Here is a 26,129-nt window from a genome sequence, read left to right as displayed (position 1 = left end):
CAAATGGCACTTGAAGTGCGATACTATAAGGATCGTGGGGTTGAAACCAAACATGTATATTGATCAAATGGCACTTGAAGTGCGATACTATAAGGATCGTGGGGTTGAAACCAAACATGTACTGTCACATGCATTAGGTGAGTGGCATCGTTCGTGACACATGGGAGGATCATAGCGTATCTTAGGCTTGGAAGTTTGCTCTCGGAACTTGATCATCTGCGTTCCTTGCTCTTTTAAAAACTATATACTCACATAACGTGATCGGGGAACATGAAACTTTGGACAGAGACTATTGCCATAAGAGTGTTCAGCTGGGCCGGAGAGATCAGAGAGGTTTCATGTAAAAGAAGCAGAGCCAGAAGGAAGACTGAAGGGGGGGATCTAGTGTAGAACGAACAAGAGGGAGGTAACCAATTAACTCTAAATAATGTTGGAGAACAATTCATACGCTTGATTGCAAAATGCATTTCATTTCCACACAAACAATGACACGCGCCCCTTATCCAGAGAATTAAAAAACTTAGCTAAACTATTAGAAGTGCATGGATGAACCCAACTAGATATTAACACACCTTGGAAAACACATTTCAAAATGCCAAAAAAAACTGGGAAAAGGTGCATGCGGACATCTCAAACATGTATGCACGGAAATTTGTTTTAATTTTTTTGACATTTCAAAACGCCTTTAGAATACATTTTTTGAAAAGTGAGTTCAGATGTGCCCGGATTCAGGACATGCCGACTCGCTAAACTATCTGCTTCTTTATTTGCTGTTTGTCCTTTGAAGATAAATTTGCAGTTAAAATGGTCTGCTCGCCGCTAAATTTGCAAACATAAATGCTCTCATAGTTGCTGTTTGTGCCTTCCATGTATGTCATGGACTTTTGGGATACAGAGCACGATTTCATGATGCCTCCCTGACATGTTCTTGGGCTCCCAACTTGGCCTAGAAAAGCAAAGTACCATTTACGCCCAAAAAATAGTTTCTGCATTTTGAACAGATGATACACACCTTGCTACATTCACCAACGAACTTGTTTCCTCAAGCCACGGTAAAATAACAAAAATTCATCAAATTATTCAAGAAAAAGCAGAAGGACCAAACATTCTCCAGACCTGTAGGTTTTTTGTTAAGGCAACTGCATATTTGCAGCTCAGTTTGGCCTCTCAGCAATGCTGAGAAAAAAATGGCAAACATGCAACCGTTCATCACAAGCTAGCACACTTAGCAACAGACTAAAGCAACATCCAAGCCAGACCTCTCAGGTGAATAGTGGCCACAACAGAGATAAATAGGACCAAAAGCTCTTTCAGGTTCATCAAACTCACCAAATCTCAGTAGCCAAACCACAGTGCAAAATCTTAAGAAAGCTAACAGACCATAATCCAGCAGCATTACATAATCCAGGAAACTCATCCTCAAGGGCCACAAGTAAACTAGAATAAAAGAGGGACATGCTATCAAAGCCTTGATCATCTAGCTGCTCCGGCGATCAGATCAGACGATGGCGTTCGCTGCGCTGGCAATCCTGGGCCACAGGTCGGCGCACTCCTTCCCGATCGGTCCAGTGATGGCAGAACCTGCAGGATAGAAGAATGTGTCAATCCATCAGGCTGTTCCACCAGCAATGACATGTGCTAAAGAGTGTTGATAGCTTGTGCTGATCTGCTTTAGTTAGCTAATCTTTGATATACAGACAGCTTGTATACTACAGGTTCAACGATTGTTACTTTCAAGTTTCAACTGCCTGTTGATGCAACATGCAGAAAAGTACAGAATCAGCAAGTGATATGATCAATACCTTTCATCTCTCCCTTTGGGTTCACAATGACTCCAGCATTGTCTGCAAGTATGATAAAAATCAAACATTAGATATTAATTTTGAAAAAATCAGCCACTACTATCCAACAACACTTGCAAAGAGAAAGGTTGACAGATCAGAATGCAGACACAGAAAGTCTCAGACAACATTAAGACTAAGCAATTCTCACATGAAAGAGGAAAACATGCAATGTGCCCGGGGGGTGGCAAAATGCAATAGAAGACTGCACTATGATGTTCTTCTGGCCAATTTGCATATGTTGCTTCATTGTGGCAAATGAGCAATCCCATAGAATGTGTGAAAGATGCATTAAATTTTCTTTCAAACCACAACTCAACCTCTCTAGCAAGGACACGCAATTGTAATTTTGCAGATATTCCATACATCATTTGTTCATTCAAGTGGTTTCCTAAAATTAAACTGTGGCAACTAACAGGTTAACATACAGCAAATTCACTAGGCATATTAAACAACAACAGTACAAGATTGCAGAATGACTGAAGTCATCATAAGAACTTAGCAGTACCTTCGAAGTACATGAAGACACCGTCCTTTCGGCGCCACGGCTTGCGCTGCCTGACGATGACAGCCGGCATGACCTTCTTCCTGAGGTCAGGCTTTCCCTTCTTGACAGTGGCCATAACCATGTCACCAACACAGGCGGAAGGAAGCCTGTTGAGGCGCCCCTTGATTCCCTTCACGGAGATGATGTACAGGTTCTTGGCACCAGTGTTGTCAGCACAGTTGACAGTGGCTGCCACCGGCAGACCCAGCGACATCCGGAACTTGTTTCCAGCGGAACCTCCGCGCCCTGCAGTTCAAGAACAAGCACACAAGAACACATTCAGAGAAAAGGATTACATATACCTTCAGTAAACTAAGAAAATAATCTAGAGATGCATGACAGCCACACACACACAGACATGTTATGATTACATGATATCATGAACTTTCCTTGCCAAAGGAAAAGAGAGATTATACCTACTTATTGAGGCAAGATTAACACAAGCAACTGAGAAAAATTGCAATCACTCGACCTGCGAGATGCAACTGCCCTAATGCTCCATCCAAGATCTAATACAACAACCCCGCAGGCCATGAAACAATCAGGAAGGAAAGCATCATGCACAGTAGCTCCTTTACAACAGAGTAAAACCTCGAACAAAGCATGAATTGAACACATCGGAACTGACAAACATCTAGCAACAAGTGTACCGCACCATTTTTCACCAGGAAAAGCTAGTCACAGGCATCTAACGAGGATGAGTGCATCACAGATATGTTTCACTTCCAAGGCGTTTCAAGGCCCTAAAGTGGAGCTAATTACTGGCGAGGAAAATGATCCATCCAGCATCAGCACAGCAAAGCAACGAGCAACCTTACACGAACTATCGGCTGAATAGCTCCATTTCTAAGCATCTTCTACACCACATCTGACCACCGACGAATAACCACCACCAAATTCACCAAGAACAGCCACAAATCGCGACTACTGGTAGCAAGAAAACATGTGTTGGGCGCGTCCAAATCGAAGCACAGCACCGCGCAATCCAACCAGGAGTACGCTACGAGACTACCACGAGGCGGCCAAGCAAGATCATGCTGGGAAGAAATGGAGGAAGGGGGGTAAAATTTTCGCCGTACCTCGCTTCGACATCTTGGAAGAAGAGGGGGCGGTACCCGGCGGCGGCGGCGGAGGGGGGAGGATGGGAGGCGATCCGCCCGCTTATATAGCGGCCGCGCCTAGGGCTTCGCGGCCGTTATGCACCCACGCCCCTGTATCTCATCCCTAACTTCACCCGCGCCCTCGGGCAGGGGCTCGGTAAGCGATGAAATGGTAAATACGGCGTGGTGTAGGGTGGTGGATGAAAAGAGGGCGCGGAAGAAATTAGGGCTTCGGGTTTGGGGGCGTTTTCTTGCCGATCCGTCCCTGAGGAAGCCGGTAATTGCGAGGAGGGGTCTGAGTGGGAGGAGGGAATGGCGGCCATGGAGATGGAGGAGGTGCTCGCCCTGGTGCCGGGCTTCGTCGACATCCTCGTCCTCGCCGGCGGCCGCGCCTCCTCCGGCGCCGCCGCCGCCTGGCGCCCCGCCGACGTCCAGAAGGCCCTCCGCTGGGCGCTCTTCTTCGAGGAGGTAGTACCACGCCCCGCGATCTCCCCCTCCCTCCCCCGCTCGCGCGGCCGCGCTAGGTTTCGGTTTCGCCTCCTCCCGCCCCTACACAACGCCATGGCGCTGGCTCGTCGCGCGCTGTTTCGTTTCTTTGATGTGCCGCATAGGCCACCCGCAGGATTTGTGTGCTGAATGCTGTATCTGAGTGTGCCATGGCATGACCAGTTTGTTCCTGCATTGTCGTGTTCAGGTCTTCAGGAACCTGCGTGACTCCGGGCAGTACGAGGAATCCGCGAGGGAGTTCGACGCGGGGCTCGCCGAGCTCGCCTCAAGCCCGGGTTTCCCCAAGGTGATTTCGATGAACTGTTTCCCTTATGAAATGTTTGTTATGATTATGCGGGTGCTGATGCTCTGCTTGGTGCCGCGCAGGGCCTTGTCGACATGCGATCGGAGACGCTCTCGGCGGCCACAGAGCTGGTCATAAAGCATTTTCTGAAAGCCGAAACGACGAGCGTGGAGAACATCCGGGCTGTTCTCGAGGCGGTCGTGGGGATGGACATCGACGGCATTGGTGCTAGCGGTGGGCGCGATGCGTGCCAAGAGTATGTGAAGTCGATCTTGAATATGGATTTGTCTGGTTTGCCGCGGACCAAGAGCGGCGGTGAAGTAGGAGCTCCCACCACGGGTCATTCACGGATTCTGGTTAACGAGCTTCTGGAACGGTTGGATTCAGCATCATGTATTTCTCTGGCTGAGAGAGGACTGCGCACACTTCTGGACAGCGTGAAGAAGAACAGCTTCAGTGATCCAGGCAGCCCAGTGATCTGTAGGTACATGAGCCCTTAAACACTCTCAAGCTTCTGTGGTGTGTCCTTTGTTTTTCATGGTAGCATGCTATGGTTTGAACTCATTATAAACTTTCCGATGCAGAAAATCACAAATCATCGACCAGTTTCTTCTGTGGAAACAGTGGAGAGGACGATGTTTGTCATACTTACTTGATGAACGCACTGTTCGGATTGTGTCTGGATCTAGTTTTATCTTTAGTGCTCCCAAGGAGCAGTGGATGAAGGTGTTTGAACCATTAAAAGTTTCTGTAGATTCTTGTCAGAGTGGCCTCGTTGAAGTCATGGTATCTATTCGTGGCACAGCCTTTAATCATCTACACTGTTGTATACTCATTCTCTGCATTATAATAACATTAATATATATATATATATATATATATATGCATTGTCTTTACAGGAGATATGCTTGCTGGGTTTGATTTCAAGGCGATGGGACCCATTGATAGAGAGCTTCGTGTCGCATGCTTTTAGTTCCCTTCCTATATCCAAGCAGTATGCTGATCTGCACCAGTTGCTTCAGGGAACTTATCGGGGTGAATGCCCAGACAAGATTCTTAATTTGAAGGTTTTTTGTATCTTTATCTTATGTCTTATTTGCAGCTTGCTTTTGCCAAGTTTCATTTTCTTGCAAACATCAGTTTTGGTGAAATCATTTTTAAATGAAGGAATCCTACCCCTGTAAACCAAGTGGGCAGCTATGCACATTTAGGAAGACGTTCAAAAAAGTTACTCCTCATGGCCCAGCACTGTTAAGCACCATTGTGTCAACTATCTAATGTACTTCTCTGACTCCCTGGTGCTGTGGTACTAAAAATCTGGATGGAACACTAATAACTAGATGAAATCACATCCAGAGTACAGTTACTGAACCATGCTTTGGCAGCTGACAAGAATTTGACATCAACCATTCATTGACGAGAGCTGAATTTTTTTTGAGCAATGGGATGCCTGCTGCCTTTATTGGTAATTTATAAGGAGCATGCCTTTCACAGGTTTCTCAGGAAGTAAAATATGTGACATGGACATAATATTATCGAAATCTAAATTTCTTTGTTGCCTTTGTTGTTATCATCTTCCCTTTGCCCTAAAACCTTTCAATTTGTCAAAGCTGATAGTATACCATCTTGAAATGATGTTATCTGTTTTTGCGCCTTCTTGGTGTGGTCCTTCTAGTACGAAATACCCATATTTTGATGTGTGGTTGAGGAAAAACATAATGTGATCTCTTTAACCAAGCATCTCAACTCCAACAGGAAAATGACATTCTTGAGTATACAAGGCAGTCATTAGAAAGTAAACCGCATGTATTATGGCTTCTACATCCGGTTCTTACTGCGGCAGCAATTCCGCCACGGTAAGCTGTTTGCTCTTTACCCTAAAATGTGTCCCTGCTGATTTATATGATCATTTTAAAAGTTTAATATATGCATTGGATCCTGTAGGTCGACCTTGTTTGAAATATACCTTGCAGAAATAGACAAGCAATTTGATGAAGCTGTTTCCACAGAACGGTATTATCAATAGCCAAGTATTTACTATAGGTTAAATTTCAAAGTTTTTGTACCAGTTCTCATCATGAAATTTCACTGCTTCAATTTCAGGAAATGTAATTGCAGAAGATATGGAATAGAGCAACATGATAGCTGTAAGTAGTTTCATAGTTGTAACTACTCCATTTCTCAAATTTCAAATGGAAAAACCATCCAGTGCTGCGAACTCTATAAAAATACCTATTCTTCGTTTCAGGTGAGGTTGCCGAAAGGATTCAATGTCTCTACACTTTCCATGTTCAACAACCTCATCCAATGGTTCAGTAGTGGCGGTAGTTCAAGACAATACAGGAGATTTGCAATGTGCACTTCCACTCCAAGTAATTTATTTTCCAGGCTGGCTGCAGTAAATTACTTTGCATGTGTGATGACGGTGATATGATGAACGTTAAACAGCAGGAAATCAATACACTTTCTGCATGATAAAAAGTTGAAAACTGTTACTGATCAAAAGTCACTGCATATAAACTGGTCAAATACGAAGATTGAATAGGTTTTTTTTCCTCCTTTTTCGCCTTCCAAGTTGACAATCTATGATGAAATACAACTATCTTCTTGTCGGGCACATGTTCAATTTAGGCGATTTATTTGCATCGTATTTTTTCTTATCTTTTGTTCTCTTTTTTCTGGCCAATGAGACATGAGTCTTCTAGGGTGTTTGTTGGACAATCGTGGTTTGACTGATGTCTGCTAAATGTTTTTTACATTTATTTGGATTTTGAAGATGCAAGCCAGTCTCTTTAATCTAGCCTGGTCGGCTGGTAGTATCATGGCAAACAAATCCCATTAGGAAAAAAAGAAGAACAACCAAAGTACTCCTTATGTTGATCTCATAAGGTGTCCACGCTATTAAAAGTTGAACTTTGACCATAAACTTGTTGTACAATACAGTTTTCATAGTTACAAATTCACAACGATAGGAAAATGTTTTAAAGTACGAATGACATGTCGATTTTGTATGACATGATCCACATATTGTAGATCTAATTGCGAGTCAAAGTGTAAATCATGGAACTAAATCAACAGCGGGACTGCATTTTTCCCTTTGATGAAGTTACTGAAGAAAATCGTTTTCCAATTTGCATAACCAATACGCAGCTGACATTTTCTTCCCTATTATTTTGCCTGTTTGTGCTTCTGGACTCCACCTGCACCAGGTCAGAACTCTAAAGCATGATTAATAAATTATTTACGAAGTGCCGTATTCCAGCTGTTCCTTTTCATACAAAATGAGAAGATGCATAGTTTTGGATAAGGTAATTTAGAAAGAGACGTTGTCATGCCAGCTTTTCAACAACCTTCTGTTACATGCCAAATTGGGTTTGTCAACTCCAAAGCACCTAGTTGCCAAAAAGATACTCCATGATTGCAAGCTTATTGTTTTATGGAATATTGCTTCATCCACATGGTTTAGAACCAAGCATAAGGCCTGGGCAAGATAGCTCTACCATGTCTTGAAATTGCTTTTATGTAACCGTGTCAGTTTTTTTTACAACCTCCTAACTGATCGGTGTAATAGGTTAATTCACAACTTCTGTATTTCGGTCAGACCAAACTAGCAGCTGTATATCTGTTGCCATAGTTCCCTTTGCAGTACTATCAATCCAGCTTGGCAGCATGTATATCTATGTTCTGTCTTGTAAAGCTTTAATATTTTTCTAATCAATCTACCTCTGGGTGGTTGATGCATACAATAAGTCAATAGCTGGCAGGTTTTAAAATATCCATTACACAGGAAGTAACTCCATGTGGTCCCTATTCTTAAAATAAAATGGAGTCAGTTTAAAATATTGGTAGACTATTTGCTTGATGGTTATAGAAATTTAGATACATTTAGCAGATTCAGGGTCCCTCTCTAGAGCCATAGCTCCACCTACCCTCCCCTGTGCACACAGCAACTTGAACTCCTTTCCATTCTTAGCCCCTGAATTGATCCTAGCAACACATCCTTGCTTAAAACTTTAATCCCTGTTCTTCTACGGCCCCGTTCTCCAAAGAAAGAAGTAAGTATCAACATCGATTCAACTAATTCTGTAACAGCAACGCAGAATCCACATCAAGTTACTCTTTTTTTGCAACTCTTTTGTCTGATTTATCGCTCAGATTAGTTATTTGTTCCCTTCAAAAAAAGAAGATTAGATAGAGTTGGGGTAGCACCAATTGAAGAGAAGCTTGTCCAACATCGCCTGAGATGGTTTGGGCATATTCAGCGCAGGCCTCCAGAAGCTCCAGTGCATAGCGGACGGCTAAAGCATGCGGAGAATGTCAAGAGAGGGCGGGGTAGGCCGAATTTGACATGGGAGGAGTCCGTTAAGAGAGACCTTTAGGATTGGAGTATCACCAAAGAGCTAGCTATGGACAGGGGTGCGTGGAAGCTTGCTATCCATGTGCCCGAGCCATGAGTTGGTTGCGAGATCTTATGGGTTTCACCTCTAGCCTACCCCAACTTGTTTGGGACTAAAGGCTTTGTTGTTGTTGTTGTTGTAGACTTGTAGTTATTGGTTCTTCTATTCCATTAGTTATGTTCCTTCTGGAAACTGCTGGAGAGTTGGGGCTTGTTCTATTCAGTTCTTGAATGCTTCTTTGCTTTTTTATCTTTTATGTTTAAGAAGGGATTGAACCTGCAAGTCATGTTGCACGTGTGTCTCAATCCTTTGCAGTTTGTTCCTGTTACTTCTTGATTACAATCTTGAGTTTACTCTCAACCTCTAGAAGTATAACTGGCAATTACCAATGTTCGATTCACATCATGATTCCGGTGTCCAACTACGATTTTTCTTTACTAAGATGCATAACCTGCTTGATATTCACAATTTTAAGAACCTCACTGATTTGCCATTTGGGGGTTTATAGTAATAAACTAATAATTGTCTATTGGCTTGCATATTCATAGAAGACAATTTCTCGCTAGTCAGCAATCTGGGAAAATAAGACGCTCCAATGATCTCAATGACTGAACAAGACCAGAGATTTTTTTCCCACTGATTTCCTTTCCAAGTTAGAATTGGATAGGCCCTTACACTTCCCCAATGATATGATCAAAGATCCATTTCAGTGGACTGAGGTGGATCATCGAAGGGGTAATGCACACGGCTATACATCAATAATGAGTCAGTTTTGCAACGGAGAAGTTCCTCGGTTTGTTTCATCAGATATTAATGTAGTACAAGTACTCTCTGAAGTCACAGTTCCTAGTTTTCCAGAGTATAGGACATCTTACATTGAAAGGGATCTGTGCGGTAGTTCTATCACCTCATTCGGTACCTTATGTCAGCCATATATGTCAGCTTCCAATTTCACTTCAGATCTTCGTATCAACGATGGATCACCTAAAGGGAAACTGTCTTTTGGATCACATGTTATTGCAATATCTGGTTGTGATACTTCACTGCCATCAGCACATGCATCATACACTGGTAATCCAGATTATTTAAGGATGGTCTATCCCAAAGTATCTGAAGAAATAAACTGGGGTCAAGGACCACTCCCAGGAGTACTTGAATATCCAGCAACCATTGATGTTTCCGATCAACGAAACGTGATTGTTAGCCAACAAAGCCAAGACATCATTACAATTGATCATAGTACCCACCTTGCAAAGCATAAAGAATGGTACTCATCTGGGAGTACAGAGCAATTTCTGGGAAGTTCGGGATCTGGTGGATCTGTGCTTAAGGTATCCATCTCATTTGACTGATTTTTCGCTTGTGATTTGCTTTAATTGTTCTAGGGGTTCTCAATTTCCTCTCTTTTCTTTTGGCTTTACTAACTGCAAAACAATATGATGACCAACCCTTCATCATTGCACTTAGGCCCTGTTTGGGAGAACTCCACTCCACCTTCTTGCAGCTCCAGAGATAATATTGTTGAATTTTGCCACATGCTTAATGAAGTTACCACCTCATTTGCAGGCAGCTGATGCAAGTATGACACCTTCAAATTATGCATATTTTCATGGGCAGAAAAACAGATCGAGTTCTTTCAACGTGGATGAACTTTGCAGTGATAATTTACCTTGTTCAGACACTACTCCAACCAAGTCAAGGATGCGCTGGACACCTGAGCTCCATGAGAAGTTTGTTGACGCCGTTGACAAGCTTGGTGGAAGTGAAAGTATGATCATTGATGCTTTCTTGCGCTTTTTTGAATGTAGTTTTTTTTACGCTTTATTTTTCTGCTAATCATGCTTTGTTCACTGATGAAATTTATGGGGTAATGTATCCTTTGAAACCAGAAATATTAACATGTGTCTGTCTGTACAGTCATGTTGGTCTTTGTTGTGCTCTTTTTGCTAGACATTTTCATTTATCTAATTCTAAGCCCTCTTCCTGCAGAAGCAACTCCAAAAGCAGTCCAGAAAGTTATGAAGGTTGAAGGGCTAACTATATACCATGTAAAAAGCCATCTACAGGTCTACATTTGTTCCTTCTGAGTTATCAGTGAGCTTTTTTATTATTTCTTCTGTATTTTCCTGATGGCCGCGGGTTATTCTTTTGCAGAAGTATCGTACAGTTCGCCATCAATCTGAATCATCTGATGGTTTGTGTGTCTCTCTATGTCGCAACGCTGGTTTAATGTCATCATTGCAAAACAGACACTGACTATCATATAGCAAACTAGGATACTTCAGTGACTTGTTTCTTTACCATTATTATTGTTTTTAGTTTTTTACATTATGTTATTTATGTCTAGCCTCTAGTTAAATTTAAAGAAAATTATTGAAATGTAGGATTTCATGCTTACTTATAATTTCTGTATTTTAGCAGGCACTTCAGCGGAGAGAAGCAGCCACATGGATGAAGTTTGCTCCCAGAACATGAAGTGAGATAATCTTTATACCTGATATATCCTTGCTTTTATTACTATTGTAAAGACCGTCTTGACGTAAATTTATATCTTTGCTTTTTATTACTGTTGTAAAGACTGCCTTGACGTAAATTTATGTTGTATATATGTACCACCTGTGCACCAACCTGGAAGATACGTATGCCATCAGTAACCTATTTTAGCTTCAGACATATTTCAAAGACATCCATGAAATGGTGCAATGCCCGGTCCACAGTAAAGTTTTTTTTGTGTGTGTGCGAGTTCCAGAGTTCTAATTATTCACTTTACGCTTGGTGCAGACACATGGAGGCTAGTGAAGGGCTAAGAACTCAGATTGGCTTGCAGAAGCAACTTCATGCACAGCTTGAGGTATGCATATTTTCACTCCTTGGACCTGGCAAGAAAAGGCGTGCGAACTCCCCATCTATTTTAGTAACGTGGGTTCTCTGTTCTTTTATTTTTCCCTCTCCACAGCTCCAAAGAAAGATGCAGCTGCAGGTAGAAGAACACAGCAAGTACCTGGAGATGGTGATCGCGAGGCAGGGCGAGAGCCTAAAGCAGCTCGGCGCGCTACCAAGGTTCCAGCATTCGAACGCGCAGGCTGTGGATCACAAGGAAGCATACAGAGAACAAACAGCAGACACTGATTCGGCCGAAATGAGCCATCGGGAGAAGGAATGACCGCTTCTGATCATTGCCTCGGGATCGCAAACAAACGGAGCTGATTAGATCGAGACAAGAGTAGCTCAGAAAGTGAGGATCATAGCCTAATCTAATTTCTGTCTCAGGTGATCTTTTCCAGGCACTGTAATTACTGTGGGCTGACTTTGCTACACAGTTTTTTGATTTGGAACGCAGGACATTTCTTTCTTGATACCAAACTATGGTCAAATTTTAGTTTATGTATGTTTCGTCGATGGCAGTGCCGCCATACATGGCTGGCCTGTTTTTCACCTTTGATTGGATGGTGCTCACAGCTCACTGGTTAGGAGGCGTTGTGTTTACCTCTCTACGGCTCCTAACATCTCCCTGTACTGCAAACCTGTCATGGATGATATCGCCATTATATGTCACAGCATATAGGCTGCTGCTCACGGCCTGTCTGGAACGCATGAGTTGAATTTAACTTGGAACGGCTGCACAGGAGTGCTTTATTTCGATGCTACTTGATCCAGCACAAGGTGCAATGTGATGTGATTTATACATATGTTACAGACATACATCTTGGACACAGAGATGAGGCAAGCTTGGGCATAGCAGGTCGTGTCACTGAAGATGGGTCCATCCCGTCAAGCCGCCTGGAAAGCCTGGGCAAACTGCAGCCAGACGGGGCTCTTCTTGAGCTCCTGGCACGCCGCGGCGCCGCCGGCGAGCATCGCCCTAACGGGCGTCGCCGCCGTCCCGGCGGAGTAGAGGTTGCACCGCAGCCCGCCCTGGATCTGTTCAGAAGAACGTACAGTGTGAAACACATACTGTACTAGTCATTGTAGATGCCAGAATGGTGATGCAGCAGCAGCGAGATAGTGCGCTTACTCTTGTGGCGACGGTGGCGAGGTCCGGCGTCTGCGCGGCGGCGCCGCCATGGAGCGGCGTCGTCGTCATCCCGGCCGGCCGCGCCTCCTCGGCGACGAGGATCTCGGCCGTCCTGGCCACCGCGTCCTGGCCCGGCACCGCGGCTCCCCGGAGGCCGGCGTAGGGGAGCGCGGAGTGGCACGCCGCGCAGTCGCTCTGCATGAACACCTTGGCCCCGCGCTGCGCCCTGCGAGTCCATCACAACCAGCCAGCAATCAGCCCCCCACGAGATGTTCAGAAGAAGAGCTCAGTGAGCGTTGGTGGCGTGCTTACGCGTCGCTCGGCCACGGGTAGACCGGGCACGCTACCCCCGTCGGCGCGGCCGCCATTGGAACGTTCGCCTCACCTGAGCTCCGGCGCAAGTGCGTCTGTGCGTGTGGCCGCCGGCGTGGTTGGAGGTGGATAGCGTGTCTGCGAGCGGGCGCTGCTGCGGCGGCTCACTCTGCAGATAAGTGTGGTGTGGTGTGGTGAGTGGGTCGTCGGGACGGTGGGAGTGTGGCGGAGCGCGCTGGGTTCTGGATTGGGGCGACGTGTACGCACACTGCTCGCTACGCTACGCCATGGGGAAGGCGCCTTTCTGCTACGGGAAAAAGCCGTTTTCTTCTTCTCAATGCGGGTTGCAAATGATCCTATAGTTGCGAATGCAAATATGCAGTTGCTGCACTCGGAATGTGCACCCAAATTCGTGTGCACATCTTATTATTAGCCCATAGTAGAAAGAAATGGACCACAATTATCATAGATCGACGACAATCTAGAAAATGTTTGCAATGGCATAACATCTGATTTAAGTGGCAATACACCTAGAAAACGCTATGGTACTAACCATACGCATTTGAACGCCACTAGAGTGTACGATTGTTCTTAAAACGAGTGGTTTTTTAAGCTCGTGTAAAGGTTGCACGCTATTGGGATCTGTGTGAACTAGGTGTGTGTTGTTATGGTCTAAAGTCAAATTGCAAGTGTCACTTTGACTTAGTGTAGTACTTGCAATTTGACTTAGTGTAGTAATTGCAAGTAGGTTGCTAATGTTGGGCTGGTCCCACCGTTGCATGTACTTTCTCTAGCAGTGGTAGAGGGCAACATGCATGTACACATCACTCCATGTGAGGGAGAGAGAAAGGTGACATACAACCTCCTTGCTTACAAAAATAAAATTGCAGACAAAGCACAGTATTCTCCGGTATGAAGCATGAGAAGTGAGGGAGTTTCAAAGCTAGGGTGAGTTAGAGAAAATCAAAATATAGTGTTTGATATTTTTCACACAAAAAATGAAGTATTTGATCTTACTGAACCAAAAGTATTACTCCCTCCGTCCCGAATTACTTGTCACAGAAATGGATAGAAATGATGCATCTAGAGCTAAACATATGTGTAGATACATCTATTTCCGCGACAAGTTATTCGGGACGGAGGGAGTAGTATATAGAGTAGCATATTGTTTCCTGGTCTTTATTACAGAAAAGAGATTGGCAACGAAAAGAAGTGGGGCATGAATCACTAATTCATGTGCCTCCGCTTCACATTAGCACAACGACGCACAATGCACAAACATGGGCATGGCCACAAGTGTATATAGGAATATGGTCTAAATTACCACATTTGCACAAAGTTAAGCCCTGATAATAGAATAGATGCCCACAAAACGTTTGACATTAGTTGACCTCTGCACAGATCTCGGTGGAACTAGACGGTGGTGATAAGAACTATACCTACATGAGTGCTCATTTGCAACTGTTTACTTATGAAAGTATTGTTCGAGCATGGTCGATTCAATAAATTAGTGTGTCATGAAGAAAATACATACACGAATCTCCTAACTCACTAAGCTCCCTAGGGATGGGAACCCTGGGAGTCGATTGAGGGTCACTTTTGGATTGAGTCACTGATTTTGACTAGATCCTTGCTGGGTTTTGTGAAAGCAACGGCCTGAGCCGCCTCCAAAGTCCAAAGACTCAAATTGTGTTCCTGTGCCGCTCGAACTCTCTGGAATCGACCCCCTTGTTGTGTAGGAGTACCTCCCATCTCAATCTTTCCAACAATTATTTCCTGCGTCCATATGTCCTGCCGCTCCTCTCCTCTCCTCTCCTCCGGCCACACCCGCACACTGGTTTCGATGCATCCAGCCGCTTTGCGTTCAACCGCACTAGACAGTTGCCTAGCCACAACCCTTCAACTCGACCCGCTTTCAAGATCCGGATCAAAGTATGCCGTAGTCATCGTGAATTCGCCCAGCGGGAGACAATTGTAGATGGGGAGGTGCCCTAGATCGATCAACCCACATGATAGAGGTTGCCTGATCCAACGGCAATGGAGGCACCACATCTGTTGATGGGAGAGAGCCTTTCTTGTCAGGGAGGGAGGCAATTGTTGACAACTCTAGCTGAGCCATATGAGTCAATCTATCTATTTATGTTACTTCTTATTTGCGACCACTGATGGTTTTATATAGTTGGTCATATTAGCACTAGGTTCTCAAAACAGAATCTCTATTGATGGTCAATATATTCAATAAAAGATCTGATCATTTGTATCTACAGTTTTACCTTATTTTCATGCTTGCACACCGATTTATTGGATTGTTTGGTGCAAAGGGGATTGACTACCTCTTGCTTGCCCAAAATCTTTGATGCGGGGATCTAGGATGAAAAATCCTTCTCCTATCAGTTCATGTTTTTGTATAAGTCACCAAGGTTAAGTTGTTTAATTGATAGTGTGGTGCACGTGTACTACTTGGTTAGAAAATCTCATTCATTCGCATTTTGCCGGATGATGGCGAAATGATATGAATCAGTTTAGCCACAGTTAACCTGATATGTAGGGATTTAGGTGGTTAATTATCTCATGATTAGTTGTTTAGTATTTTTTTGAAAGATCTAGCAAATTGCTGGCTTCAATTAGATTTAGCAGAAAGCAGCGGAAGAAACAACATGAGGAGGATCCGAATATCAAAGGAAAAAGGAAAAGGCAGCCCTATTAGCTGCAGAACAACACTACACTTACAAGACGGAACGTCATCCGCCCACCGCAAGACAACGCAGCTCCGACTCCGGCGGAGAAACTACGGAGAACAAAGCAAGGTTGGCGTCATAGGAGACCGCCGAACGGACCACATGTCGCTTGTCATCGTACGCTACCGGAGCCCCACACCGCAGCTTCGACTTCATAGCAACAAGCAGCTGAGGTAATCTCACGGACACGCCGGAGAAGAGCCGACTACCATGACCAAAGCCACGCCTCCGACAATGCTCATCACCATCATCGTTGCCACAGAAGTCAAACCTCCCTCGTTGCCGGACACGACCAAGCAGCACAAACAACATTCTCCATCTATCACTGATCCCCCTGGCCGGTAAGGAGCTCCTGAAACGATGCCCCAAGAGGCACGACACACATCGCCTTCACCGCCGATCCCATGGGATCAAGGGTTTCCCCCGAGCAGCCTTGCGTGGTGGAGCGAGTAGGAATGTCTCAACGACGCCTTCAAGAAGGAAGCGACGCCCGCAGGCATCGCCGTCGCCTGCCCCAGCCCAAAGACTGGCAGCAAGGTCTTCACATGACGTTGCACCTCCAACCACCAAGCCGAGCCAGGCCACCACCGCAGACACACGGCCGACGGCCGACGGCCCCATGCGCCCACCGTCCGCCGCAGCCACCAGATCTGGACGCCGGGGCCCAGGTCTCCATCACTGCCGCTGGTCCGCGCCGGATAACCGCCCGCCCCTTGCGCCCGACGGTCATCGCAGCCACCTCGCAGAACAGGACACTGGGGCCCGATCTGCCTCACACCGCCCTCTGGAGCCCATCGAGCCGATGGCCGGCGACGCGCATGAAGAGCCCATGCGCTGTCGAACAGCTCGCTCCCGCCTGACCCTCTCCTCCGCCGCAGCACTGACCCCGACCCCGCCCCGCGGTAGGCACTCTGCAGATCCAGCTGGGGCTCGCCCCGCGCAGCGCGCCCACGTCCCACGCGACCGGCGCACGCCCAGCCCGCGTCCCATGCGGCCACCGCGCACCCAGCCCGCAGCTCAACGCATCACCACCAGCCTCGCCTCGCCGCTCGCCCAGCACCAGAGCCGCAGCCCACCCTTCGCAGCCCACCGCCGGATCCCGCGCCGTACGCCAGATTCGCGCCCTGCGCACCCACGCCTACACGCACCCGCGCCTCTGTGTGCCGCCTCGCCGACCAGCCACGCCGCCCCAAGCGCGCGCAACCGCTCGAGCTCCCGCCGAGACAACCAGCCCGCGCTAGCCACCTACGGACGGGAGGAGGAAAAAGGGGCCCTGCTGCCGCCGAGCCGCGCGGGCTTTGCCCGGCGAATGCTGCCGGCGGCGGCGAGGGGAGGAGAGGGGCGGCTAGGGTTTGCTCCCGAGCCGCCCGCGGGGGCGACGCGAGAGCAGAGTGATCTCGCCCGCTAGTTGTTTAGTATTGCCTCCATGAAGAGCCCATCGAGCCGACAGCCGGCGGCGCGCCTAGTTGTTTAGTATTGCCTCTTCATTTCTTTTCTCTTATATGTGTGAAGGAAAGAACCCATGAAAATAATCCGGTTTCAATTTTTCTCATGCATCTACCTAAAAATCAGGTTAAAAGAAAGTCATACAATACTTACAATATATTTTCTCTTTGTTATCACTAGCTGAATTAATGTTCAGTTACTATTGTCTTATATCCTCTATGTAGCTAATGGCAATTAATATTGGGTCAACTGTATTCAACAAATCATGGACAAGGAATTTGTTCCATATCGGAACGAATCATGTACATGTCATGAAGCTAACAAAGCTTGTGATCTGACATGGTCTTCTTATATCTCATGGATTTGGAATGACGGGTTTCAATTAAATATATGTCTGTATTTGCAACATTATATGCAACTTCAGCACTTCCTCTCTGAGCTATTTCCTGCTTTTGTCTACTCATATATTTATTTGTTCTTGGAAAAATTGAATAAATCATATTCAACAACACTTGCCATTTGTGGTTGTGCCATCAACAATGGACATGTTGCTTTTAAGATACAATTCTTTAAAGGGTCCACTGAAATACTGCCATGCGCATTGGGTTAATTTATATGAGAGAACTCAGAGCTGGTGAGACATAGATGGGACATATTTGCTTAACAAGTATTTCTTTGTAGGCAATATTTAGGAGTCATTTCTAAAAATATTTTTTAACTAATCTTAGTTTCCAGATTGTATATAGTTTAACCCTTGAAGATTTTGAAACTGGGTAGGAGATAAGAGAAGACCCGCTAAATTGTTCAGTGACGTATACTGATCAGTTTCACTATTTTGTGGCCTTAGCTCTTGTGATCAAGGGAAGCTAGCGACTGCCTAATCTCTTTCAGAAACATGTGTGCTTAAATTGCCTTCTTCTCATCATGTATTATTACATACCGACTCATTTTTCATTTGTCATTTTTCTATTACACTCTAAGGTACCAATGTTTGTTGCCCTGCAACAAGTTCAATTTTCTCACTTGAAGCTCCTATTATTTTTTCATTTCCCCGTAACAACCATGAGATGCTGCATAGTGACCAAGAGTCACTGTGACCAAGATTGAGTCTTTTTTGAGTACTTGGTAGGAAGATTAAAAAAACAATTTGATGTACATAGTGTTGCTTGATGTTTTTTTGAATACAATTAACTTTAAAATTTGTAGTCGTATTTGGTTATATTAAATGCAGTTACTTTTCACCATGGACCAAGTACCCCATGCAAATTGGGCGCAAGTACGGAAATATCTCTACTAATATCAAAATATATGATAAATGTAATAGCTAAATAAAAAATAACTGCCAAATCAACGAGCTCACAACTCTACAGATTAGTGGCATGCCAAAGCGAGTATTTACTTCTAGTATCACTAGCAAAAGTGCCCGGGCGTTGCAACTGGAGAAACAAATTATCACACTTAGCGCCCCACCCTTATTACCACTTATTTTTTTTTTGTCCTCATTCTCGGTCATGATGTCCACTACACAGCGAACTTTCCACCTAAGCTTGGAGCCAATAATGAATCGTCTACATACACAGACCAGCGGTCGCGTTTGAGATCCCGGCCATATCCGCACAATCTAATGCTTGCGCCTTGTGTTTGTGCTATCAATATTTTACATCGTAGTAGTTCAGTACCAGTCTGTAAAGAACACAAAAAATCTTCAAATTTAACTTTAGTTTAAAACTGTCAACACCTTTTTTGCGGGGTAAAATGATCAACATGAAAGAACAAGGGAGGTTGTGAGTTTGATTCATGTCACAGTCAACTATTTTTGCCTCATCTCTTAAACGGGCTGGTGGGTCTGATTTGTTGGGCCGGGTCGCACAGACAGGTTGGTAGGGCACTGTTTTTTTATTGGTGAAACGTAACACGGACGAACGGGGCAGGGGCCCGCGGCCCAGGACAGACGATCTGTAGAATAGCCTAGGTAAGTATGGAGCAACACTATGGACATACCAAATGGGAGGCCAAATAATATTATACCTCCATTTATATAAAAAATAGCATATATGCCCATGGGTAACAACGGTTAAAAAAAGTGATATAAATTTAGTGAGGATTGTATGCACAAACATAACATTCAACATGCTATAAAGTTGGCACAAATTTAGTAAGGATCATAAGTGGGTCTGCTGCAAAGAAAGAAAAAATAATGTGAATTTAGTGAGGATTGCATGTAGGAAAAAAATGCCACATCCTTTTTATCCATCTCTAGTCCTAATGGAGCAGTTGGTAGTCTCGCTTCCAGGTTTTTTTTCGTCCCACCACTTTCTTCCGGTTTTTTTCGTAGGTTAACCGTCGTAGATTTTTTTCGATGCTGGTTTCTTATTCATCGGTTTATTTACCCCTCAGCTTTTTCCTTGCAAATCAGCACTTTCCAAACATGCACGCAATCACGGATCTAAATTTACTAACTTATCCAAATCAACCGATACCTTCCATTATTGCAAATTTCTTTAGGAAACAAATAATAGATTTTAAGGAAACAAATAAAAGATTTTAAAGACGCATCATACTTTACTAACAATCACTAAAAATCAAATCTAAATTAATTAACCTTACCTTAAATCACTCAATCACTTTAATTAAAAAACATTTTCTCTACTCCTAATGGAGCAGTTGGTAGTCTCCGCCCGTCAATTTTCGTCCCACCTTCCATGGTTTTTTTTCGTCTGGTTTTTCTTTCGTCGGTTGTTTTTCGTTTCACCTCGCATCGCAGCACCCGCTACAAAACGAGAAACAAAAACCGTACGCCTCCGCTCCTCTCTCGATCCACCCCTCGCGATGCCACCTCTCTCTCCCTCTTGAGTTAATTGCATGTTGGTACCACACTTGCGCACCTACTCACGAGTCAGTACCGCTACTCATGCATGTCGCAGTTCAGTACCAACTCAGGGCCTAAGTGGTGCATAACGGGCTAAGGAGCGTATAACAGTGTATTGATGTTGTATCTGACCGGCGGGACCCCCTGTCAGGTGCTGATGTGTCATGCTCTTTTGCAAAAAAGACCTTCAGTTTATATTTAATCGTGTATATACCCCTTGTTTGGCAGAAAAAGGTCCTACCAAAAATCAAACATTCGCGGGAACCAACTGCGACTCGAACCCATGACCAGCCACACGCGTCTAGCGCTCGCTACCGCTGCGCTACAGCACTTATCATACTAATTATCACGCGCAAAGCTTTGTATACATTTGCCGTTCTGTTTTTCTTTAAAATAGTAAAAATATTAGTTTGACCGCGCGATCCCGCAGGGATTAGAACACGCGCCGTTACGTTCGCACAGCGAGCTCGCTACCGATGCGCCACTGCATCGTTCACGGCTTTACTGTTCGAGCCGTCCTGTTTTCCGAATTTCTTTATCTTTTTTCCGATCTTGTGTATTCTTCGGGCCCTACGCTCTGTGTGTGCCGTATATTGAAAAAAGATATACACATACATACAACCTTTATTAAAAATGGTTCAATATATATAGGGTGAACGTTTTTATAATACGAAACAAGTTCATCCTATGTAAAAAAAATGTTCATCTTATATTTGTTGTAATTTTTAATGCACAGTTACTCGAAAAATTGATAACATGTATTAAAAATTATTGTGTTATCATAATAAATTTTATAATACATGATGAACATTTTAGAAAAGACATTTACAACTATTAAATACACGTTCAACTTTTCCCAAAAATGTTCTGAACTTTTTTTCAAAATGCACAAACCCTTTATTTACCTTTCAGAGTAATTATAAATTTTTTGAACGTCAACCCAAAAACAAAGCGGAGACCAGCAGGTCTATTATTCAGAGCTTGTGTATTCTTCAGACCGAAATCAGTGTGCGCAACGTATATTGAAAAAATTCCCCGCAAAAAAATGTATATTGAAAAAAATTACACACACATATATATAGATATCATATATTATAAAATGTTCAACATATAAACGATAAACTTTCTGTAATACGAAATCGTATATTTAAATAAGATCATTGTATTTTAATAAATGTTTAATATATATATATATTAAAAGATGTGGTGAATATTTTTTAATATACGCTACGCTTTTATAAGATGAACTTTTAATATATGATGCAATGAACATATTTTTAATCATACAATGCGATAAACATTTTTTAATGTCAGATAATATTTTTTATATCGTATAAAAATCAAGACTGTTCGGAGTTTAAAGACGTATACGAACGAGTTGACGCATAGGATGCCGTGGGGCAGAGGCAGCAAGCGCGCGCTGCGAACGACTCGGCGCAGATCGATTTACGGCGGACGGGCGCGCGTTACTTCGTAAAAACCGAAAGTCGCAAGGTATAAAAGATTTTAGGCGTCCCTGTTGAAGTAATGGTAACACTTGCGCAGTGGCAGCGGGCTAATGCTTCCAACGGCACATTGCGGGTTCGAAACCCGGCAGCATGCGCGTGTGGATAACTTTTGAATTTCTTTTTTGCAGCAAGATTTTTTTTAACAAACAAAGGATATATGCGTGATTAAATAAACCCTAATGAGCAGCTTTTTTTTATATTCGTAAACCCTTCTTTTTTGCAGCAAGATTTTTTTTAACAAACAAAGGATATATGCGTGATTAAATAAACCCTAATGAGCAGCTTTTTTTTATATTCGTAAACCCTTCTTTCTGTGCTTATGGAATCAGCCACTGGCAGGTCTTGGCGATTGAATTCATCCCATTTTACTTTGTTGAGTGCGATCTGGTATTGACTTGCCCTTGGTTCTTTTTGTAAAAGAGCATGCCACATCAGCCCCCGACGGCGGGGCCCAGCAGTCAGATACAACGTTAATACACGTTTTTACGCAGCTTAGACTATTTTGTAAAACTTAGGCTCTGAGTTGGTACTGAACTGCGTCATGCATGAGTAGCGGTACTGATTCGTGAGTAGGTGCGTAAGTGTGGTACCAACATGCAATTAACTCCTCCCTCTTAGGGTGCCCTCAAGCGAGGCCTCCAGATCCCTTCGCCGCCAGCCTCCGATCTCCTCCCCGGCTCCCGGCGCCGCCCGCCCCCATCTCCTCCCCCGATCCCGACGCCACCCGCCCCCACCTTCTCCCTCACTCCCGGCGCCGCCCCGCGATCCATTGCATCACAGTGGGACGAGTCATGGCAATGGTGACGGTGGCCGGCATGGTGTCCCGGCCGCCGCATGTCTCCCTCCTCCCGCAATCCCGGCCGCTGCATGTCTCCCTCCTCCCCCGATCCCGGTCGCTGCATGTCTCCCTCCACCTGCAGCCGCACCTCTGCCCCTCGCCTCCCGCATCGGCGCCAGAAGCCTTTTACGTCACGGATCCGAGAGACTGGAGGCCGATCTTGCCGGTGAGGAGACGGTGGCGGCGCCGACGAGCCGCCCCCCTTGGCACCGTTGCCGCTGGGCACCGAGACAAAGGAGTGGTGGATGCCAACGCCTCGAGGCCTGCCTCAAGTACAGATCATCAGCGGCAAATATTCAATCAACATACGACCACTGAGGGGATCCATCAGTGGTATTCCTATTGCTCTCGCAGTCTCTACATTTCATCCTTTTTTTGGATTTTGCAATCTTTTCAAATAAGAGATGGGCAACAATGCTTTTTCTCCATGCTAGCAATATGAATGATGAAGGAGAAGAGCAACGAACACAAATCTTCCCCACGGCTATTGATTTTATGCACATCGGCTGCATCATGTGATATGGTAAACCAACAGAGGTATGTGGATAATCCAAACTGCTTATTTTTCGTCCGACACCGCCCCACCTTCAGTGACCTGATTGCTAGCAAAATGTCACAACAGGTTTGTTTCGAAGTATCAGTTCAAAATATGGCGATTGAATAAAAAAACACTATCTTATTTTTTATCTCACGGATCATACTTTAAAGTTAATAATTTTTATAATGCTCTGTAATAGAGTCGTGTTGGTTGTGTAATTCTTGAGTGAGTTACATGTTCTCTCCATCACCCCCTTTATTTTTTGCAAATCAATTGCCTTCTTCATGTGTTTCAGCTGCTAGGACTGAAGGCTGAAGTGATGTATGTTTAATCTCAACAATTTAGTTATAAGTCTAATTAATTCATACCATCTCTGAAACATTCAGTTCTAATTGGTTGCATACTTGCCAAAGATCATATGACACCGTAGCCATGGACGCCACATCAGCTTGGGAACATGGCCACAACAGATTGGTATCTTCTCTTCTGAAATTGGTTGCATACTTGCCAAAGGTCGCATGACTCAGCAGCCATGGACGCCACATCTGCTTGGGAATGTGGCCGCAACAGATTGGTATCTTCTCCTCTGAAATCCAATAGCAGCCGTCCATTTGTTTGCTGATATGCCTGACTGAATTTGCAAAGAGTTATCAAGTCTGTATTTGCGAGAGTTTCTCATTGTCTGATTGATGTGACTATCAGGTATTTGTTGGATGGCAACTCTAAGCTGCATGCATGTTCATTGGGAGAATCATGATGAATCTTTGATGAACACTGTCAAAGATGAAAAGGCGAATTCTTCGATTCCCCGGGCTGTCAGGGATTTTGTACTTCCAGCAGGTTTTCTAGGTGAATGTTGGCATCCTCGTGTGGTTTGGTTATGCATCTATGCATTGCTTTTGCTCTTTGTCATGGTGTACTAACTGTGGAGGTTCAGGTTTACAATCTTAGAAATGCAGTGATTGATGTGTTTTCTAATCGTAATGCAGCAAACAAATTGTTTTGCAAGTTATGTACTTTAATTATCAGTATCTTACCATTCTTACCAAGTACTGTCAAATGTACAGCTTGATTTTGTATATGTATTTCCCTCAGTTTCTTGTAGGTTCCTGCATAAGAGGTCATTATTGCAGAGTTGGAGACTGACACTATGTTTATCAGGTAATCGTTTGAAACTATATACCACTTCAACCTATAACTCTTTGTTGTCCCTCTTTATATTTCAGAATTTGTTTCGGATGATTACCTGCAGTACATGCTATTGGAATTCCCAACAAACTTGACAGGATGGATCAGTCACACGTTGGTTACATCAAGTCTTCTAAAGGTATCCCGTAATCTATTAATCAAGATGTTTGCAGAACTAAATAATGTTGTAGTGACTGAACGGTTACCTGATAAATTAAATTCAGTAAGTATATCATTTACAGTAGCATCTTATTCTTATGTGATGTAATATATGATCATATGGATTGCAGTATTTGATAGCTCCAAAATAACTTCAAGATTTTGCCACGTGCTCTCAAACAACCGTAGTCCGAAAATTTGGTGGCCAGTTGCTGCTATCTCTACTCTGCTTCGTCCTTTCATAATGGCAATAAGAAATCTTGATTGCTGCCGACATGAAATTCTAACTGAATTTGTTATTCAGCGGGCAAATCCAACATCTTTTTGTACTGTATTTGCATGTTCCAGGATAATTTGGTGGCAAAAGAGCTACGTCGTTTCTCACTAGACCAACAGACAATAGTAGTGATACCTTTGCATTCATATAGTACCATATTTACTCATCTGTATACACTGTTCCTTTCATTCCTCACACCACAAGTATCTAACGGTCGGATAGGTCCAGTCCAGCCGAGACACATATATTCCAGTCCAACATACTCCCTCCATCCAAAAAAGCTTGTCCCAAGCTTTTTCGGATGGAGGGAATATATAGTCCAGTCACACATGCTCTAACGTGATTTCACGAGAGACAGTTAGGCCAGCAACGGTATATCCGTAAAGAATAGCGACAGCTAAAGGAAACCATTCAGCAGGTAAGAATGAGATAGACTTTTCAGTGCCAGGCAACCATTGCGCTGTAGAGAAGTGGAACAACATTCATGGTACTGCTATTGTTAATCGAAAGAACTTTCTTTTGTTAACATGGTACCCACTAACGTGTGCATATGCATTTTTCTCCTGTAGTCCTAGAGGGATAAAGACACATATAATTACGATGGAGGTGACATGCCTGAAAATGTGAGAATTGAAGCAATACATTCCCTTGTATATATGTTTTCTCTTTTGAAATATCTCAATAGTTTTCCAATTTGTTTCCTGTAAATCTCATATTTTAATACTCCTTAGACCTTAGTAATGCATAGGTGTAATATTTGTTGATATTGCAATTTTGAAGGATCTGCTTTTCTTGTATAGATCTATTTTTTAATCTTGAAGGCAGTATGAGAGGCTTTAATGACATATATACAGTACTAACAAGAATATGGGGGCTTTCATAACTTGAGGTAGCTTCCATCTTCTTGTTGTGTATTTATTTTTCCTAGATGAAAACCTTACACCAAGAAGTGGGGTCTCTCAGAAAATTATCATTGTTATTCTCCTTTACATTGTTTGGGCTTTTTTTCCTCAATATATGCTTCTACAAAAAAAAGTAGGTCGGCCCCATGTTGCCACCGTGGCCGGTGACTCGGGTGGATCCAATCCCCCGGCCTCCAGGGTCACTGTGTCCTCTCTCCGTTACCTCCTTCGTCGTCGGAGGATGCTGACGGGCTAAGCCTAGGCGGTCAACGATGATGGCGGAGGCTCCTGCCTTCACTGCATCGGTGGATCACGCGGAATCTCTGGGCACATGGAGCATTGCCAAAACCAGCACCAGGGTGGCGCTCGGCTGACTCCCGACGTTGGTTCCACACAAACACATGGGGAGGGGAACTATATGTTACAATCTGAAAATGGCTAAGGAGACATCAGATCTACCTTCTTGGCTCGGAGGGTGTCATGGGTGGCGCACAACTCCCCCCTATCGACAGAAACACATGGGGAGGGGAACAGAACAGAGAGCGGGGCGGTTGGCGGGGGACTCCTCGGCGGTCCGTGGGGAAATACAATGTGAAGAAGAGAGTGCGACATGACGAAGGTGAGATGGGCGTTATCTGATTTCAATGGAGAGGGCTCCAGTGAA

The 26,129-nt window shown here is 44.2% G+C and overlaps 4 protein-coding genes across 9 annotated transcripts; 2 read left to right on the top strand and 2 right to left on the bottom strand.

The window, feature by feature from the left end:
- Positions 1-1,267: 1,267 nt before the first annotated feature.
- LOC119324331 (60S ribosomal protein L23) lies at positions 1,268-3,567 on the bottom strand. Its single transcript, XM_037598119.1, has 4 exons — positions 3,468-3,567; positions 2,350-2,634; positions 1,803-1,844; positions 1,268-1,581 (listed from the first exon to the last, which is right to left on the bottom strand). Exons 1-4 carry the CDS (start codon positions 3,478-3,480, stop codon positions 1,499-1,501), a joined length of 423 nt encoding a protein of 140 aa, XP_037454016.1. The 5' UTR covers positions 3,481-3,567; the 3' UTR covers positions 1,268-1,498.
- Positions 3,568-3,766: 199 nt separating this feature from the next.
- LOC119324329 (protein PHOSPHATE STARVATION RESPONSE 2-like) lies at positions 3,767-12,145 on the top strand. 4 transcript variants are annotated; one of them, XM_037598113.1, is made up of 10 exons: positions 3,767-3,956; positions 4,183-4,281; positions 4,362-4,762; positions 4,863-5,064; positions 5,178-5,345; positions 6,034-6,134; positions 6,223-6,291; positions 6,382-6,425; positions 6,527-6,650; positions 9,224-9,743. In XM_037598113.1, the coding sequence occupies exons 1-9, from the start codon at positions 3,801-3,803 to the stop codon at positions 6,595-6,597; spliced, it is 1,311 nt and encodes a 436-aa protein (XP_037454010.1). In that variant the 5' UTR covers positions 3,767-3,800; the 3' UTR covers positions 6,598-6,650; positions 9,224-9,743. The 4 variants fall into 4 exon arrangements, with proteins under 4 accessions (XP_037454010.1, XP_037454014.1, XP_037454013.1 ...); XM_037598117.1 differs by lacking the exons at positions 3,767-3,956; positions 4,183-4,281; positions 4,362-4,762; ... (4 more) ...; positions 6,382-6,425; positions 6,527-6,650 and adding exons at positions 6,664-8,333; positions 10,242-10,254; positions 10,354-10,443; ... (3 more) ...; positions 11,457-11,526; positions 11,632-12,145 and having other exon boundaries at positions 9,224-10,006; XM_037598116.1 differs by lacking the exons at positions 3,767-3,956; positions 4,183-4,281; positions 4,362-4,762; ... (4 more) ...; positions 6,382-6,425; positions 6,527-6,650 and adding exons at positions 6,666-8,333; positions 10,242-10,443; positions 10,665-10,741; ... (2 more) ...; positions 11,457-11,526; positions 11,632-12,145 and having other exon boundaries at positions 9,224-10,006.
- A 128-nt stretch (positions 12,146-12,273) lies between these two features.
- On the bottom strand, positions 12,274-13,209 carry LOC119324330 (cytochrome c1 2, heme protein, mitochondrial-like). Its single transcript, XM_037598118.1, has 3 exons — positions 13,003-13,209; positions 12,691-12,916; positions 12,274-12,596 (listed from the first exon to the last, which is right to left on the bottom strand). Exons 1-3 carry the CDS (start codon positions 13,056-13,058, stop codon positions 12,447-12,449), a joined length of 432 nt encoding a protein of 143 aa, XP_037454015.1. The 5' UTR covers positions 13,059-13,209; the 3' UTR covers positions 12,274-12,446.
- A 10,162-nt stretch (positions 13,210-23,371) lies between these two features.
- On the top strand, positions 23,372-25,186 carry LOC119325580. Of its 3 annotated transcripts, XR_005157592.1 has the most exons (6): positions 23,372-23,513; positions 23,642-23,788; positions 24,035-24,100; positions 24,192-24,266; positions 24,922-25,050; positions 25,133-25,174. XR_005157592.1 is itself a non-coding variant. In XM_037599310.1 (5 exons), the coding sequence occupies exons 1-5, from the start codon at positions 23,495-23,497 to the stop codon at positions 25,144-25,146; spliced, it is 321 nt and encodes a 106-aa protein (XP_037455207.1). In that variant the 5' UTR covers positions 23,372-23,494; the 3' UTR covers positions 25,147-25,186. The 3 variants fall into 3 exon arrangements, 2 of the variants coding, with proteins under 2 accessions (XP_037455207.1, XP_037455206.1); XM_037599310.1 differs by lacking the exon at positions 24,922-25,050 and having other exon boundaries at positions 25,133-25,186; XM_037599309.1 differs by having other exon boundaries at positions 24,922-25,167.
- The last annotated feature ends 943 nt before the right edge of the window (positions 25,187-26,129 follow it).

Source organism: Triticum dicoccoides, chromosome 6B (assembly GCF_002162155.2).
Source record: "Triticum dicoccoides isolate Atlit2015 ecotype Zavitan chromosome 6B, WEW_v2.0, whole genome shotgun sequence".
In the NCBI taxonomy this organism is placed as follows: domain Eukaryota; kingdom Viridiplantae; phylum Streptophyta; class Magnoliopsida; order Poales; family Poaceae; genus Triticum; species Triticum dicoccoides.
This window is presented reverse-complemented; position numbering and strand designations above follow the sequence as displayed.